Below are 15599 nucleotides of genomic sequence, written 5' to 3' on the forward strand. Positions count from 1 at the left end.
TCTGGCCCTAGAAGAGGGAGTGCGTTCCCTGAGACGCAGGGAACCTAAGCTGCTGCCACTGGGCGTATTACCAACCGCAGCCCAGTTTAATCAGTTGTCTGCAGCAGCGGTCGTCAACCGGTGGTCCGCGGACACTGGTGGTCCGTGAGGTCCGAAAGGTTGGCGACCGCTGGTCTGCAGGACAGCACAGAGCCAGCGCTCAGAGGAGCCGGCTGATTTGTGGCTCGAGGGTTGCCACTTCTTAGGGGCAAGCTCTCTGTTCTTGAGGTAGGACTCTTGAGAAAGAACTTCTGGTTTGATCTAGTTAGCAAGTTTTGTTCACTCCCAAGAACACGTGAGCTACTTCCCCAAGCTAGTTCCACGAGACTCGAGACCCACAGCAGCCAAGCCTCTCTCTCTCTGATTCCCAAGCCAGCCTGCTGCCCAAGGAGCAGCCCTGCAGAAGCCTTCAAGGAACCCGAAAACAATAGAAACGACCGCTCATGTCAGGCGATGGCAAATGTGGCGTGTGTGTGTGGGGGGGGGGGGGGGGCACGGAACACGAGGGTCACCTTTTGAAAAAACAGCTTCAAAATACACGACTGCCTGGGACAAAGCAACATTCTGTTGACGGAAGCTTCAGAGCTCTACTGATGTTAGTAACAAACCAACCTGTGAAAGTGGAGGGGCTAGCGGCCCCACTCCGGACGCGGCCCTAAGCTGGATGCCTTCTGCCTCTCCGTCCACTCTCCGTCATCTGCGCCTGCTCCTTGGCTGTGGTACAGGCCACAGGGACTGGGCAGAGAGCAAAGGAGGTGGGAGGGAGGGAGGAACGGAGGGAGGGAGGGAGGAAATTTACCTCTTGTAGGTCACAGCAGGTTAGATGTGCCCCTGCCAGCCCTATACCCACTCTTCAAATACCCTCAAATTACCCATTTTGAGTGTGTTCTTTCCTGCCAAGACCCTAACACAGGCATTTCATTAAATACCCAGGTATTTATTATGCCCTTGAACCAATGACCATGTTGTAAACATCAATGTCAAAAGACCCAGCCCTGCCCCAGGCCATAGACCCCTTTACAGAGCCCTGTTTGAAAATGTAGGCCTGACCTGCTTGGTCTCCAGTCTTGGGAAGCTTTCTGGAGCCCAGGTTTAAGGAATGAAGGGCTCCGCAAGGCCTCTTCGGGTGTCCCAAGTCTGGTAGGTGGGTGCTCTCTCACCCCCAGAAAGCAGGGTCTGCACAGGCTTGGGTCTTGTACCTAAAGACTGGCCATCCCATGGGGACTTCTTTTCCAGGGGGACCCCTCCGGTTAGGGGGGGCTGAGAATTCCCACACCTTGCTGTCACCCGGAAGGAGCAAGGCTGGGTGTTGGCACTTCACTGAGCCGAACACTGGCAACACGGTCCCCCACAGGCTATACAGAGAGGCAGAATGCAACCGCAGCTGGGACGGTGACGCCCACGCTGCCTGTGTCCTATTCAGATGTCTTTTGGTCTTCAAGTCTCAGGAGCGTTCTGTTAAGGTGTCTGGAATGTTTCTGCCTGGCATGGAGGCAGCACGTGCCACCAGCGCCCCGGGGACAGATGAGGCCCAGTGTGCTCTGCTGTCCACACTGAGCCCAACTCCAGCCCTCCGGGCGGGTCCTGCCATCTCTCCGAGCCCCCAAGCCTGGCTCAGCACCGACCCTCTTGCCACCGCTCCCTCCTAGATGAGGTGCACAAGCAGGGCCGAGCAGGCGGAGCCGAGCACCAAACCCAAGTACATGTAGAAGGACATCACCACCCCTGTGGCCTCAGCCAGTTCCCTGGACACGATCTTCGGCCCGTAGATGAGGGCCAGCGTGCTGAGGTAGCCATTGCTGAGCCCCAGCAGGGAGCTGAACAGCATTGGGTAGACGTCGGACGGGAAGACCACCGTCTGCAGGTGGACACGGGGCTGGTAGTTGCAGAACACAAAGAGGGGGACGAGGCCGGTCCGGAGCAGCACCAGCCCAGGGAGCACCTTACTTCTGGGCCCTGGCACCTGGATCCAGGCTGTGATCTGCCGGCCGCACAGGTCAGAGAAGTTGAACAGGAGGAAGGCAGTGAGGGGGACGAAGAACTTGGTGGTCCACGGCGAGCCCGAGTCCTTGTCCAGAGACTCGATGTTGGTGGAGACAGCGGGGAAGATGATGCTGGTGATGAAGAGGAGGTAGATGATGCAGAAGCCCAGACCAGCTGTCTTCTTTAGGATGGGGCGCAGGGGTGGCGTCGGGGAGAAGTTGGGCCTGGGGGCCGCCAAAGGGGCAGTGGGGGAGTCCTGGCCTGGCTGCTCTTCACCAGAATACACGTGGGTGGGCCAAACAGGCCTCATGTAGTACCTGCCAGGGGAGAAGACACGTGGTCAGAGGGCCCCAGGAAGAACACTGGGGATTTCCAGGGACAAGGCAGGGGACCTTTGGGCCCAGCGTGCAAAGCCCAAGCCCCTGCTGGCCTGCAGCCCCAGGCTGCTCCGGGTGAGGTGGGAGCCGCAGGATGGCGGGAGGGGAGCTGCAGTGTCTGGCCTGCCTGTCCGGGTACTGCCTGAACGGCTGGCCTCCAGCAGTCCACTGTTGTGTGATGGTGGCCATACCCGGAGATGGGACAGAGGAAACCATCTCTGACCACCATATGGCGAGCCTGGGCTCCAGTCTCAGCTCACTGGTGTTTTGGGGGAGGAGGGTGGAGATAAAATAACACTTAAAAATACACACCTTTGAAATTATAAAAGCAATACATGCTTGATGTCATGAACTCAAATAACACAGAAGAGAAATGACGTAGTACAACGAGACTTCTCACCTCTGGCCTCACTCCTCAGAGGTACTGATCATTCAAAATCTGGTGAATATTGTTGTTCTACATGTGTGCAAACACCCCGCACCTCCCCAAGCCCAGTTACATTTCTTTTCTTTTTTTTAAAATATATTTTATTGATTTTTTACAGAGAGGAAGGGAGAGGGATAGAGAGTCAGAAACATCGATAAGAGAGAAACATCGATCAGCGCCTCCTGCACACCCCCCACTGGGGATGTGCCCGCAACCAAGGTACATGCCCTTGACTGGAATCGAACCTGGGACCTTTCAGTCCGCAGGCCGATGCTCTATCCACTGAGCCAAACCGGTAACGGCAGCCAGTTACATTCCTTAAGCAAAAGTAGCATCAAACGTACATATTGCAAGACTTTCTGCAGCAGTCTAATTCCTAAATATATAAAAAATACATCAAGTAACTGCCTGAATACACAATAACTGTTATGCATAAACGCATACATATAACTGTCTATGGAACATTGTGTGGCCATCTTTCACACGAGGACGCCGGGCTCTGTGTCTGTTGCATTGCTGCTTCGTGTTTCACTATATGAACATACAATTCTCCTGCTCCCCTACTGATGGACAAGTAGGTTAGCGCCAGTTTTTCTCTACTGCAAACACAGGTGCGATGACTATCCCTATACATCAGTCCTTGCGCGTGTGTAAGTATTTTAGTAGGGCAGATTTCTAGGAGAGCAACTGCTGCATCAAAAGGTTTGTACCTTTAGCCCCGCTGGCGTGGCTCAGTGGTTGAGCCCCAACCTATGAACCAGGAGGTCATGGTTTGATTCCTGGTCAGGGCACATGCTAGGTTATGGGCTCAGTCCCCAGCTGGGAGCATGCGGGAGGCAGCCAATCAATGGTTCTCATCATTGATGTTTCTATCACTTTCTCTCTCTCCCTCCCTCTCTGAAATCAATAAAAATATTAAGACTTCGTCAAATATTGATGAACTGCTCTTCAAACAGGTAGGACTAATATATCTCTGCTCTGTCTGACCCACCTCCTCCACCCTTTTAATCTCTCTGAGAGCACCTACTTATTGCTCTTAAAAAACTGACCACGGATTACAATCATTGTGTTTGTTACTGACTTATCTTTTGTCTCCTTTAATAAAAGACAGCTCCCTACGGCAAGAACTACGTTTGGCTTTTTCCAGCTAAACCTCCAGGCACAAAATATCCTTCAAAATATAATTTTTGAAAGAACTGATAAGCCTATAAAACTGCCTTTCCCCCCATATCCTTAATACTGAATATGATCAATCTTTTCCATTTCTGCTCCTCTGATCAGAGAAGAAAAGGTGTGGGTCACTTTGCCTTGCTGTGTGACCTTGTCTGGGTCACTCAACCTCTCTGGGCCTCTGATATCTGAAAACCAAGAGACATGGGCCAACTGTATTGAGATGCCTCAAACAGAAGGCTCGGTGTGGTGGTGGTGGGAGAACAGCAGCGTGGCGACAGCTGGGTTCTGATTTCAGTCCTGCTCTGCCTCCCTGTGTGATCTTAAGCCAGGCCCGCCCCGCTGTGGGCCTCAGTTTCCTCCTCTGTAAAATGGGGCTCTGCAGCTCTGAGCTTTAGAGATCCGTGCCAGTCTCCTCGTCCTAAGAGCCTATAATAACAAGCAGGTCGGTGGGAGGATTCCTCCCCACAATCACATTTCCATGTGATGCCCAGGTGGGAGCTTTGGCCTTGAACCCCGTCTCGATTTACAATCACTGTTTAGGGGAAGAAATCTTCTTACTGCTCCCTTTACTCAGTGTCAGGTCCTCACCCCAAGTCTTCTCTGAGGAAGCTCCCCACCAGGCTCCTGTGGTTGAAGCTCTTCCTCGTAAGTTCTTCCGACTCCAACCGGCTCACCTTACCCCAGCAAGGTCAGTTCCTCCTGGGCGGGAAGGGGCAGCCCAGCCCTCCTGGTGCAGCACCTCCCCCCTTTAAAAAATATGCTTTTATTGATTTATAGAGAGAGAGAGAGGAAGGGAGAGGGATAGAGAGATAGAAACATTGATGAGAGAGAGGAACACCATTGATCGGCTGCCTCCTGTATGCCCCACACTGGGGATTGAGCCTGCAGCCCGGGCATGTGCTCTGACCGGGAATCAAACCATGACCTCCTGGTTCATGGACTGACACTCAACCACAGAGCCACGCCGGTTGGTCAGCACCTCCCTCTTAATTCTAAGATTTAGTCTGAGTTGCCCAGGAGCACAGCTCCGTCCTCAGACGAGCTTCTATAAACCCCAAGGTCCTGAGCAACGTGTTCATCAGCCGAGAAATAGAAGCTTCCATGGGGCAGCATGGCCCTGGGTGCTCTGTCCTCACATGCTCAGCTGGGCGGGACTTAGCTGCCCAGGGGAATCTGCAATCCAGGGTGCAAAGCCCAAGCCCCACATCCAAACCGTCCTGTTGGCCTGAGACTTTCCCGTTTCAGCACTGCAAGCCGCTCCCCCTGAGAACACCTTCGGTCCCAGCAAACAGGAAAGGCCGGCCACCCCACTGAGAACAGACCCATGCAAAGCATTCTGAAAACAGGACCCCAGCAATTTAACCAGCAGTGACAAGGTGCATGGGGTGCTGGGGGGACATGAGCCAGCCAACGCCCAGGATTCACAGGGACTTCCTCATGGACACACGTGTAATTTCTGACGACGGCCTTAAAGGAGCAGGAGGGACAGGCAGCTCATGGGTCGGCAGCCGCTGGGGGACACAGTGTCAGGCTGCTCGGGCCTCTTTTATCCTCCTGAGGCCGCTGAGGTTATAACAATCCGCAGATGGGAAAGCAGCTTGCCCCAGTAGAACTGGGGTCCTGGGGATTAGGGAGGTGCCTCTCACAGGGACAGGAGGAGTGAATGATGAGGACAGACCCTCGAAGTCACAAGCCAGAGCTACCACATGTGCAATGGAAAGAGTGCGGCTCCGGAAACAGCTCCGGGTTCACATCCCTGCCTGCGGCTCACCGGGTGAGCAACCTGGGCATGGCCGTGAGTGCTGCACAGCCTCAGTTTCCTCATCTGTAAAGCGGAAAAATACAGGAGCAACTGCACAGTCTTCATGGATAATAAATGAAGAAAGCGTACAGTGAGTGGCCTAGCTCAGTCCATCACACAAAGCAGGTCTCCTGTGGGAAGGGCAGGGCCGGACCGGACCTCCCCCAGCTCTGCTGGCTCGCTCACTGGACCAAATGTCAATCACCGGGCCTCCTGCCTCAGCTTCTTCCCCGGTAAAATGGGGGAAACGGTTCCTGCCTTTCCCACATCAAATAAGACAACGGGCAGGAAAATGGATTGGAAAAAATATGAGAAAAAGTTGAGGGATTTTTTGGTGTGGTTTTTTTGTGTTTGTTTGTTTAATCCTCACCCGAGGATATTTTTCTCATTGATTTTTAGAGCAAGTGGAAGGGAGGGGGAGAGACAGAGAGAAAGAGAGAAACATTGATTGGTTGCCTCCTGCACATGCCCCAACCAGGGCCAGGGATGGAGTCTGCAACACAGGTACATGCTCTTGACAGGAATGGAATCCAGGACCCTTCAGTCTGAGGGCTGACGCTCTAACCCTTGATCCCAGCTGGCTAGGGTAAAGTCGAGTTGTTTGTAAAGAATGACAGGAAGCAAGAAAGAAAAAGAAAAAAGACAAAGCAAAGGAGAGACTCAAGCAAGAAGAGTGGTCCTGCAGGGTGGAGAGAGGCCTCGGGAGACAGTGGGTAAAAATCCAGGTTTGGAGTGGGGTTTGAATCTGATCTGCTGCCAGCAGGCTGTGCAACTCAAGCAAGTAAGTCAGGCTTTCTGTGCCAGGTTCTCTCACATGTGAATGGTAACAATCAGGATAAATGGTAGTGCTGCATCCTGCGGGGAGCAAGTATGTGAGCATTAAATGAGAGACGAGTCACTGGGCTATGCTGAGCACAACACAGGGGCAGTGGAGGTGCTCCTGAATGGAGCTATTACGTATCATCCTCATTCCTCAGTCCCACTTCCACCGCCTGCCCTCTCTGTCCGAAAACTTGCTGATCTCTCATCCACTGGCCAGACAATTTATTGAGCAACTACTATGAGCACAGCACAGGACACAGCAGTGAGCAAAATCTACACAATTCTGCTCCAGGAGCTCACACTCCAGCAGGGAGATGGGCAGTATACAAGGAAACAAACATGCCACCTACTTATATGAAAGAACATCAGTGAACATAAAAGATAGAACCACATAAAAGAGTGAACTGAGAGCGTGCAAGGAGGGCCTCACCTGGCGTACTCCAGCCGGGGCAGCAGCAGGTAGAGCCCGATGCAGAGCCCGAGGAAGACGTCCGCGGTCAGAAAGAAGGCCAGGGTGCTGTCCGTCACATCATTGGACAACGCCAGGTCCACCAGGGAGGCCACGGCACTGATGGTGCCGCCCATGGCTCCTCCTGCAGGGAGCACAGGACGTCAGGGAAAAGGTCAGGGGTGGGTCCATCCTCCCTGCATCTCAGGCTGCCTCCTCTCTGCTCAAGTTTAAAAGAATCAAAATAGCTTCTCCCCGCTGAGGACAATGCTGCAGTTCTCAGTGTCCTGGCTCCTTGGCGACACGGGCTCTGCAGCCGCGAGCTCTCCGGCTCTAAGAGGACAGCGTTTTCGTGTCCCTGCCCCAGGCTCTCTGATGGGCTTGGAAGAGGCTGCTGTCTGAGGCGGGCAAATGGCCTCCGAGATTTTGCCTGTTTTCTAGTTTCCCCTCTGTCCCTTGACCCTCCATCTCTCTCTCTCTCTCTCTCTCTCTCTCTCTCTCTCTCTCTCTCTGTGTGTGTGTTTTAATTTTAGAGGACCTTTATTAAATGTGGGAACAGTAAAACAAGAAAGGGCTGGGGAGATGGGCCCAGGCTGGGCTGCTTGGCTCACTAAGAAGTCAGAGAGGAGGGGCCTTGGGGGCAGGTTCAGGGGGTTTGTCTGGGGTGAACTGCCGCTGCCCATTGCTGCCCTGGTTGCAAGCCTCGTGGGGTCCCTTAGAGTTTAGGAGATGCACGCTGTCGGGGACAAAGTGGGGGGGGGGCTCGGGCATGCTCCTTGGAAGGAGAACACACCCCGCCATCTCTCTTTATTGCCCTCCCAGTGGGGTCAGAAATTTTAGATGCGGGGCATGACACCTCAGAGAACTAATTCCTCTTCCGCTCAAACCACCCACCACCCACACTGCGGGGAGGCTCGGGGGATGTCCAGCACAGCTCTCCCGCTGCCTGGGAGCCAGGCTCTCTGATCTGGGCAGCCCTCACCCGTCACCATGCCCTGGTGCTGCCCACCTGGACTCAGGAACTTACCTGGCACCCCAAGGCAGCTTTGGCACCATGCATGTGTGAACACATGGGTGCATGCATACACACATATTCACACACATACCCTATCACATACACAAACACACACACACGCTACCACATACATGCTTGTACTCTATCACATATCAGTACACACACATATCCACACACCTAGACTATCTTACATGCTCACAGACACACTACACACATACACATACACTATCACATATATGCTCACACATTCTATCCTATGCACACACATATACTCACACACAGACATAGTAACCCACAGTCATATATATACTCGCACACATATCCTCACACTCTTACACACGTACACACGCACTCGCATGCAACTGCTCCACCACAGGGAATGTTCTCTCTTGCCAAGGGCTTTGATCTGTGATGTGTGTGACCATGTGGCACCTTTCACTGCTACTAGCAGGGAAGGCTGCAACACCTGGTGGACCCAGAGGTCCAGGACCCAAACAGATGCACGCCTGACCCTCGACTGCCATGTGCTCATTGTGACCTGGGTGCTGACATGACATCCTGGAGCCAGTCTGCTCATCTGTACAATGGGGATAGCAGCCCCTCCTTCCATGGCTGCTCTGAGGACTGAGTGACATGAGGTTGGAAAGGGCCCCGCACAAGGTAGACTTTCAACAAACGCCAGTCCCCCCTTTGCCATGATCATACAGTTATTTTGGGGAGAAGGAATGTGTCTTTTCTGTTGAACCCTACAACTTTTACTGGCCCAGATTCAGCAGTTATATGTGTTACACATGTGAGCAGATCATTTACTCCTCTCTGCCTCTGTTGATGTGCCTGGAAAATGGGGCTAATGCTGGCCCTGTCATCACATGAGGCTGTAGTGGGGGGAATGGGACGAGAACAGAGAAAGCACTGAACAGACACAACCCTCGGTACCAGGACAGTCAGCGCCTAGCGACTACGTTGGACCGACTGGCTGAATGAGTGAGCTTTTTTTAAAATTTTTTTTTTTTTATTGATTTCAGAGAGGAAAGAGAGGGAGAGATAGAAACATCAATGATGAGAGAGAATCACTGATTGGCTGCCTCTCTTTACTGGGGATCGAGCTGCATCCCAGGCATGTGCCCTTGACTGTACTCAAACCCATGACCCTTCGGTCTGCAGGCCGACGCTCTAGCCCCTGAGCCAAACCTACAAGGGCTGAATGAGTGAATTTTGATTCTCAAGGAAGCAAGAAGCGGCTGACTGCAGACAGCAAACAGCACACTCTGCGTGTAGGATGGAGGGCTTTGCCACTGTATTAGGCAGCTCTGACCGGGCACCACTTATCTGCCCGGCATTGCACAGAGCAGAAGTGGGAGCGGGGCAGTTCTGGCCCTTGTCCACCATAATGCCCATCATCACTGCCTCACCCACACTCCACCGACACCTCTGTGGCTCAGCACGGAATGGCCCACAGCACTGACGGATGACCCCAACCTTGTCAGCATGAGCTCGATTAGTCACAGGCTGGGATTCGAAGGAAGGCAAAGAAATAACAGCTAGCACAGTGATTAAGAGCACAGACTCGAGAACCAGAACATCTGAGTCCAAACCTGGCTCTCCCACTCTGGCTGTGTGAGCTTCAGCGAGTCACTTAACCTCTCTGTGCCCTCCATTTCCTCATCTTTAAAACTGGGGATGTTAATAAACCCCACCTTTTAGGGTGGTTATAAGGATTAAAAGTATTATTACATAAAAGTGCTCAGAAGAGCACCTGGCACAGAGAAGTACTATATAAATCCTCTCAGATTCTCAATTAGGTGTTTGGCTATTTCTGTCCTTCCTACATCAAAGCAGCAACAACAGAGTAAACCCTTTGCCAAGAGGCTGCCAACTTCTGAGAAGCTGTAATCCCCACCTGGGCGTTTTGTGAGAACTGGGGTTAAACTCAGTAAGACATTCCCCGGCTGCCCTGAGGAGCAGATCTAACATCGCTGCCTATTGATTTTCCTCCCTCCCTCCCCAAGTCGCAGAAAATTTACAATATTATCATCAACAACAAACCAGGCCTCGGGGAGCTCATCCTTCATGACTCCCTCCTTTTATCTCATCAGTTATGGAAATACATGCAAATGAGAGGTTGAAAAAAACCAGTATAGAACGGATGGATTGTTCCTCTGATGCCTACATGCACAGAATTCACAGATGGGCTCCTCCGGACGAAAAACCGGGGCTGGTGAGGTGGCACTGGGGCCTCCGGGAAAGTGGACCCCGGGGACTTTCCAGCGTGATGGGTGCCCACGGGGGCTGCACACGGTGACGACAAAGGCTCAGGGCCCGGAGTAACGAATACAGAAGTGTGAGTACTGGGTTTCAACACTTTTTCAGAACTGGACTTTCTGAAAAGTTCAGGAAGCGTCCATTCCCTCCTCCAGATTCGTGGGTGGCCAGACGAACCCGAAGGGCTCTTGCCAACATTAACGGTGTGTTTGGTCACTGGCCCCTGAGAGGTAACGAGCATGGTTGACGCTTTATTAATAACTAGAGGCCCGGTGCACAAAAATCTGTGCACTCGGGGGGGAGGAGGGGGGGTACCTCAGCCCGGCCTGTGCCCTCTCGCAGTCTGGGACCCCTCGGGAGATAACGGCCTGCTGGCTTAGGCCTGCTCCCAGGTGGCAGAGGGCAGGCCCAATCCCTAGGTGCAGCCCCTGGTCGGGCTCAGAGCAGGGCCTATTGGGGAGTTGGGGCGCCGCCCCTGTCATGCACAGAGCAGGGCGGATCGGGAGGTTGCGATGCCACCCTCAGTCACACTCAGGGTAGGGCCAATCGGGGCGTTGGGGCGCTGCCCCCTGTCATGCACAGAGCAGGGCCCATCAGGGGGTTGGGGAGCTCCCCCCTGTCACTCACAGAGCAGGGCCGATAGGGGAGTTGGAGCACCGCCCCCTGTCACACACAGAGCAGGGTGGATCAGGGGGTTGGGGTGCCACACCCTGTCACACTCAGGGCAGGGCCGATGGGGAGGTTATGGCTCTACCCCATCACACACAGAGCAGGGCCTGTGGTGGGGGGGCGGTTGGGGCGCCGCCCTCTATCACCCACAGAGCAGGACTGATCAGGGGGTTGGGGCGCCGCACCCTGTCACACTCAAGGCAGGGTCAATGGGGAGGTTGTGGCACCACCCCCTGTCACGCACAGAGCAGGGCCGTTCAGGGGGTTGGGGAGCTCCCCCCTGTCACTCACAGAGCAGGACCGATCAGGGGGTTGGGGAGCTCCCCCCTGCCACGCACAGAGCAGGGCCCATCAGGGGGTTGGGGAGCTCCCCCCTGTCACGCACAGAGCAGGGCCCATCAGGGGGTTGAGGAGCTCCCCCCTGTCACTCACAGAGTAGGGCCGATAGAGGAGTTGGGTCACCGCCCCCTGTCACACACAGAGCAGGGCAGATCAGGGGGTTGGGGCACCGCCACTGTCACACTCAGAGCAGGGCTGATGGGGAGGTTATGGCTCTACCCCATCACACACAGAGCAAGGCCCGTGGGGGGGGGGGGGGTTGGGGCGCTGCCCTCTATCACCCACAGAGCAGGGCCGATCAGGGGGTTGGGGAGCTCCCCCCTATCAGGCACAGAGCAGGGCCGATCAGGGGGTTGGGGGGCCTTCCCCTGTCACAAACAGAGCAGGGCGGATAGGGAGGTTGTGGCCCTGCCCCCTGTCACACACAGAGCCGCAGGGCGATCAGGGGATTTGGGCGCTGCCCCCTGTCACGCTGATCCCGGTGCCGGGAGACCTCGCGGCTCCGCTGATCCCGGTGCTGGGAGGCATATTACCCTTTTACTATATAGAATAGAGGCCTGGTGCATGGGTGGGGGCCAGCTGGTTTGCCCTGAAGGTTGTCCTTGATCAGGGTGGGGGTCCCCACTGGGGTGCCTGGCCAGCTTGGATGAGGGGATGATGGCTGTTTGCGGCTGGTCACACACCCTTCAGGGTGGGGGTCCCCACTGGGGTGCCTGGCCAGTCTGGGTGAGGGGCTGAGGGCTGTTTTCAGGCTGGGACTGAAGCTCCCAACTGCTCCTTTTTTTTTTTTTTTTTTTTTATTCTGGGCCAGCTTTAGCTCTGAGGCTTGGCTCCAGCTCTGAGGCCTCAGCTGCTGAAAACAGGTATCTGGTTTGTTTCGGTTCTATAATTGAAACTCTGTATCAACTCCAGCTCTGAGATCCCAGCTCTCTGAAAGCTGGTTTCTGGGGTTTTGTTTAGCTTCTATATTTGTTACAATGTTTTTTAAACTGCAAGCTCAGAGGCCGGCAAGGCAGGCGGGGAACGTTGCAGTCCTCCGTCACTGAAGCAAGCAAGCCTCATGTTCAGTTTAAGCTGCCTGGTTGCCGGCCACCATCTTGGCTGGCAGTTAATTTGCATATCTCCCTGATTAGCCAATGGGAAGGGTAGCGGTCGTATGCCAATTACCATGTTTCTCTTTTATTAGATAGGATACATCTTCCAGCAGACGGAGGGAGCTGAGGGAAGGACAGTTCTCTCTCAGACGGGATGACAGAAGGGATTGGATCAGCATCGGTGGCCATTCCTCCAGCCTAGGCATGCCCTTCTGGGAGCACTGCTCGGATACATCGATTGCACTCCAGAAACTTTTTTTTTTTTTTATTGCTTAAAGTATTACAAAGGGTGCACTCCAGAAACTTAACAATGGGCCCATTCTTATTTTATTTTGGGCCCAAGGGCTCAGACTCAAGAACCAGAACATCTGAGTTCAATCCTATATCAGAAATAGCACTTAGATTTGAGGCCACACCTAACTCTGATCCCTGGACAGTAGCCGCCTCTAGGGCTGTGTTGAGAAGGATTTAGAGCAAGCATGTCAAACTCGTGGCCTGCGGGCCACCTGCCTCGTTTATTTGGCCCATGTTTGCCTTTGAGTTTGACATGCTTGATTTAGAGGCTCAGGAGGAACAATCCAGATCTATTAGTGATGTCTGGCACTGGCGTGGGAGTGGGAAGGGGACCTACCCTTGCTGAGGTATTTGTCATCCCTGCCACATAAGACCTGGCATATTCACTATGGGCACACAGTGGGTTCTTTGTGAAATTCTTCTCAAGTGGGCAAATGCTCACAGCACTACTCCACGTGACGGGGCGTGTGGAGATGCCCAACAGAGAGGCTGCGCCCCCAGTCTTGCTTTACGGGGTGGTGGTCTCCCCACCTGACCCAACTCCTTTTAATCTTGTTGGGACATCTGGGTGAGAGAACGGAACTGCTGAGGGCGAAATACCAGGCTTAGGGTCAGCATCAAAATGTCAGCTAAAGCGCTTGGCCCACAGCCCGCATCAGCCCCCCCCCCCCGCCCCCCCAAATCCTTACAATGCCAAAGTCCAGGGCACAGAGTTTATTTACTAGGCTGTCAGCTCCTGAGCGGCTGAGTCTTGTTCATCCTTGCATCCCCAACAGATAGCAGGTCTTCTATACAATCAGAAAGGAGGAAATGACAGGTAGAGGGGAGGAAAGGAGAAAAGAAGGGGGAAAGGTAAGGGAATGGAAAAATAAAGAGAAGGGAGGAGACAGGAGAAGGGAAAGGGGAGAAGGAGGAAGGGAAGAAAGGAATGCCGTTTCAGGGAATGCAGTTGGGAGGCAGACTGGCTGCAGCCCTGCCCTCCCTCCCACCTGCCTCTGCCCGTGTAATTTTCTTACGCGCCCACTGAGACAGTGTGCAGACCGGCTTATGGTTCTGGTGGAAGTGACCCTAAATGGCAAAATCATAAAAGAAAATAACATTCTGCCTGGGTCTCCTGGGATGCCTGTTCTTGTGGCCCAGAGCTTGCCACGGGGAAGCCCAGCAGCCACGGCAGGGTCTGGGTGGAGAGGAAACCTGGCCCCACCCCCAGCCCTGGCTGAACTTCCAGCCAACGGCCAGCGCCAACGTGCCAGCCAGGTGAGCATGCCATTTGCAGATTTCTGGGCAAAACAAAACACAATAATAGGTCATGGAAACGCACCTAACACTCACTTGCTTTTCTCAAAGGGCGGCCACGTGCTCCCCTCTGGCTCCTTCATGTGTCACCGGCGGGACTAACCTGGCCGGCTGTCTGGACTCCAGCTCTCACCTGATATCAGCGCCTGGGAATTCCTCATAGGGAAGGAGCCCGTCATGCCGAAGACGCTGCTATTGAAGACGGTGGAGGTGCCACTGAGGATGGCCATGCAGGCGATGGTGACAGCAAAGAAGCTGTGGGTCCAGGAGGAGGTGTCCACCTTCACCAGCACGGTCATGACCACGAAGATGGCCAGCATGACAGACAGTGAGGCCAGCACACGGACATGAACCGGAACTCTAGGGTGAAGATGCAGAAGTGGTTAGACCCCCTCGGGCTCCAGGCCAGGCTGGGGGTGGGGGACATTCTTAAGGGAAGCAGGGGAGCTCAGGGACTGGGACTGTCCATCTGCAGTGAGGAGGCCTGGGTCTGAATCCTGCCCTTCCCAGAGCACTCGCTGTGTGGCCTTGGATAAGTGACTCAACTGCTCTGGCTTCAGCTTCTGAATCTGTACCACAGGGAGGGGGCTGAGTCTACCGGCAGGAGTGGCTGTGCGGATCTCTACAGGGGTGTGTGCAGAGTGCAGCGGGCAGCGTCCGGCTCAGAGCAAATGCTCGGCGAACGCTGCTTCTTTCTGTCTTGCTGCGAGGTTCAGGACAGAGCATGAGGGCGCCCGGGGCGAGCCCCCTGCTCCGCCTGCCACAGGGCTGAGCTCCTGCTGACTTGCTCTAGTGTTTGACAGAGGAGCAGTGGGGGAGGAAAGAGAAAGAAGGAACACATCATCCCTATCATGGTCACAGCAAACACTGGGCACTTAATTTGCGTAGGTCCGCTACTAAGCGTTTTCTATGTGCTAACGCTGACTTCACACACCAGCTCCACGGGCATTCCTACCTATCCCGCAGGCACAGAGAAGGACACTGAGGTCAGAGAAGCTGAGGAACTTGCTCAAGGTCATTTGGCTTGAACCCAGGTCTGGCTGCAGTCTGGTCTCAGAATAGACGCTCCAGCGCCTCCCCTGGAATAAGGAAGCACGGGTGGTCCAGACAAGCAGCCAGGGCAGGGTTCTCCTGGGATGGTCTCCGTTGTGGGCAGCAGCTGAGGCCATGCTGTGCAGCTCAGGGCCAGCCCCCTGCCCCACCTCCCACCCCGAATGTAAGCCCTACACTCCTCCCACCCCCCACCCTGCCCAGACTCTGCCCTTCAGGGAGGAGAGGGAAGGCTGACTCTCAGAGAAATTGCACATTCTTATTCCAGGGAGAGAGAACATCATCTAAAGAGGCTGCTTCAAAAAAAATAATAATAAAGAGGCTGTTTAAATCATCAGATTAGACTAAGCTTTAAATCGGATTGGAAGTTAAGTTAATTTTCCTGCTAACCAGTGGGTGAGGGCTGGGAGAAAAGCCAGATTAGTTATACACAATTTCTTTTTTTGACTAAAAAAAAAAAAAAAGATTTGAAAGGTAGAAAAATATATACGTACATAAATAGGTGTGAAA

At 54.0% G+C, this 15599-nt stretch overlaps 1 protein-coding gene across 1 annotated transcript in view; it reads right to left on the reverse strand.

Moving 5' to 3' along the window:
• Nucleotides 1-814: 814 nt before the first annotated feature.
• Nucleotides 815-15599, reverse strand: part of SLC29A3 (solute carrier family 29 member 3) — a 44428-nt gene continuing 29643 nt past the window's right edge. The window contains exons 4-6 of the mRNA XM_059662462.1: nt 14173-14399; nt 7053-7215; nt 815-2339 (exon numbers count right to left, since the gene is read on the reverse strand). Of these exons, the coding sequence (XP_059518445.1) occupies nt 1685-2339; nt 7053-7215; nt 14173-14399 (1045 nt within the window). The 3' untranslated portion in view covers nt 815-1684. The remainder of the gene's footprint in view (nt 2340-7052; nt 7216-14172; nt 14400-15599) is intronic.

Source organism: Myotis daubentonii, chromosome 13 (assembly GCF_963259705.1).
Source record: "Myotis daubentonii chromosome 13, mMyoDau2.1, whole genome shotgun sequence".
NCBI lineage: Eukaryota > Metazoa > Chordata > Mammalia > Chiroptera > Vespertilionidae > Myotis > Myotis daubentonii.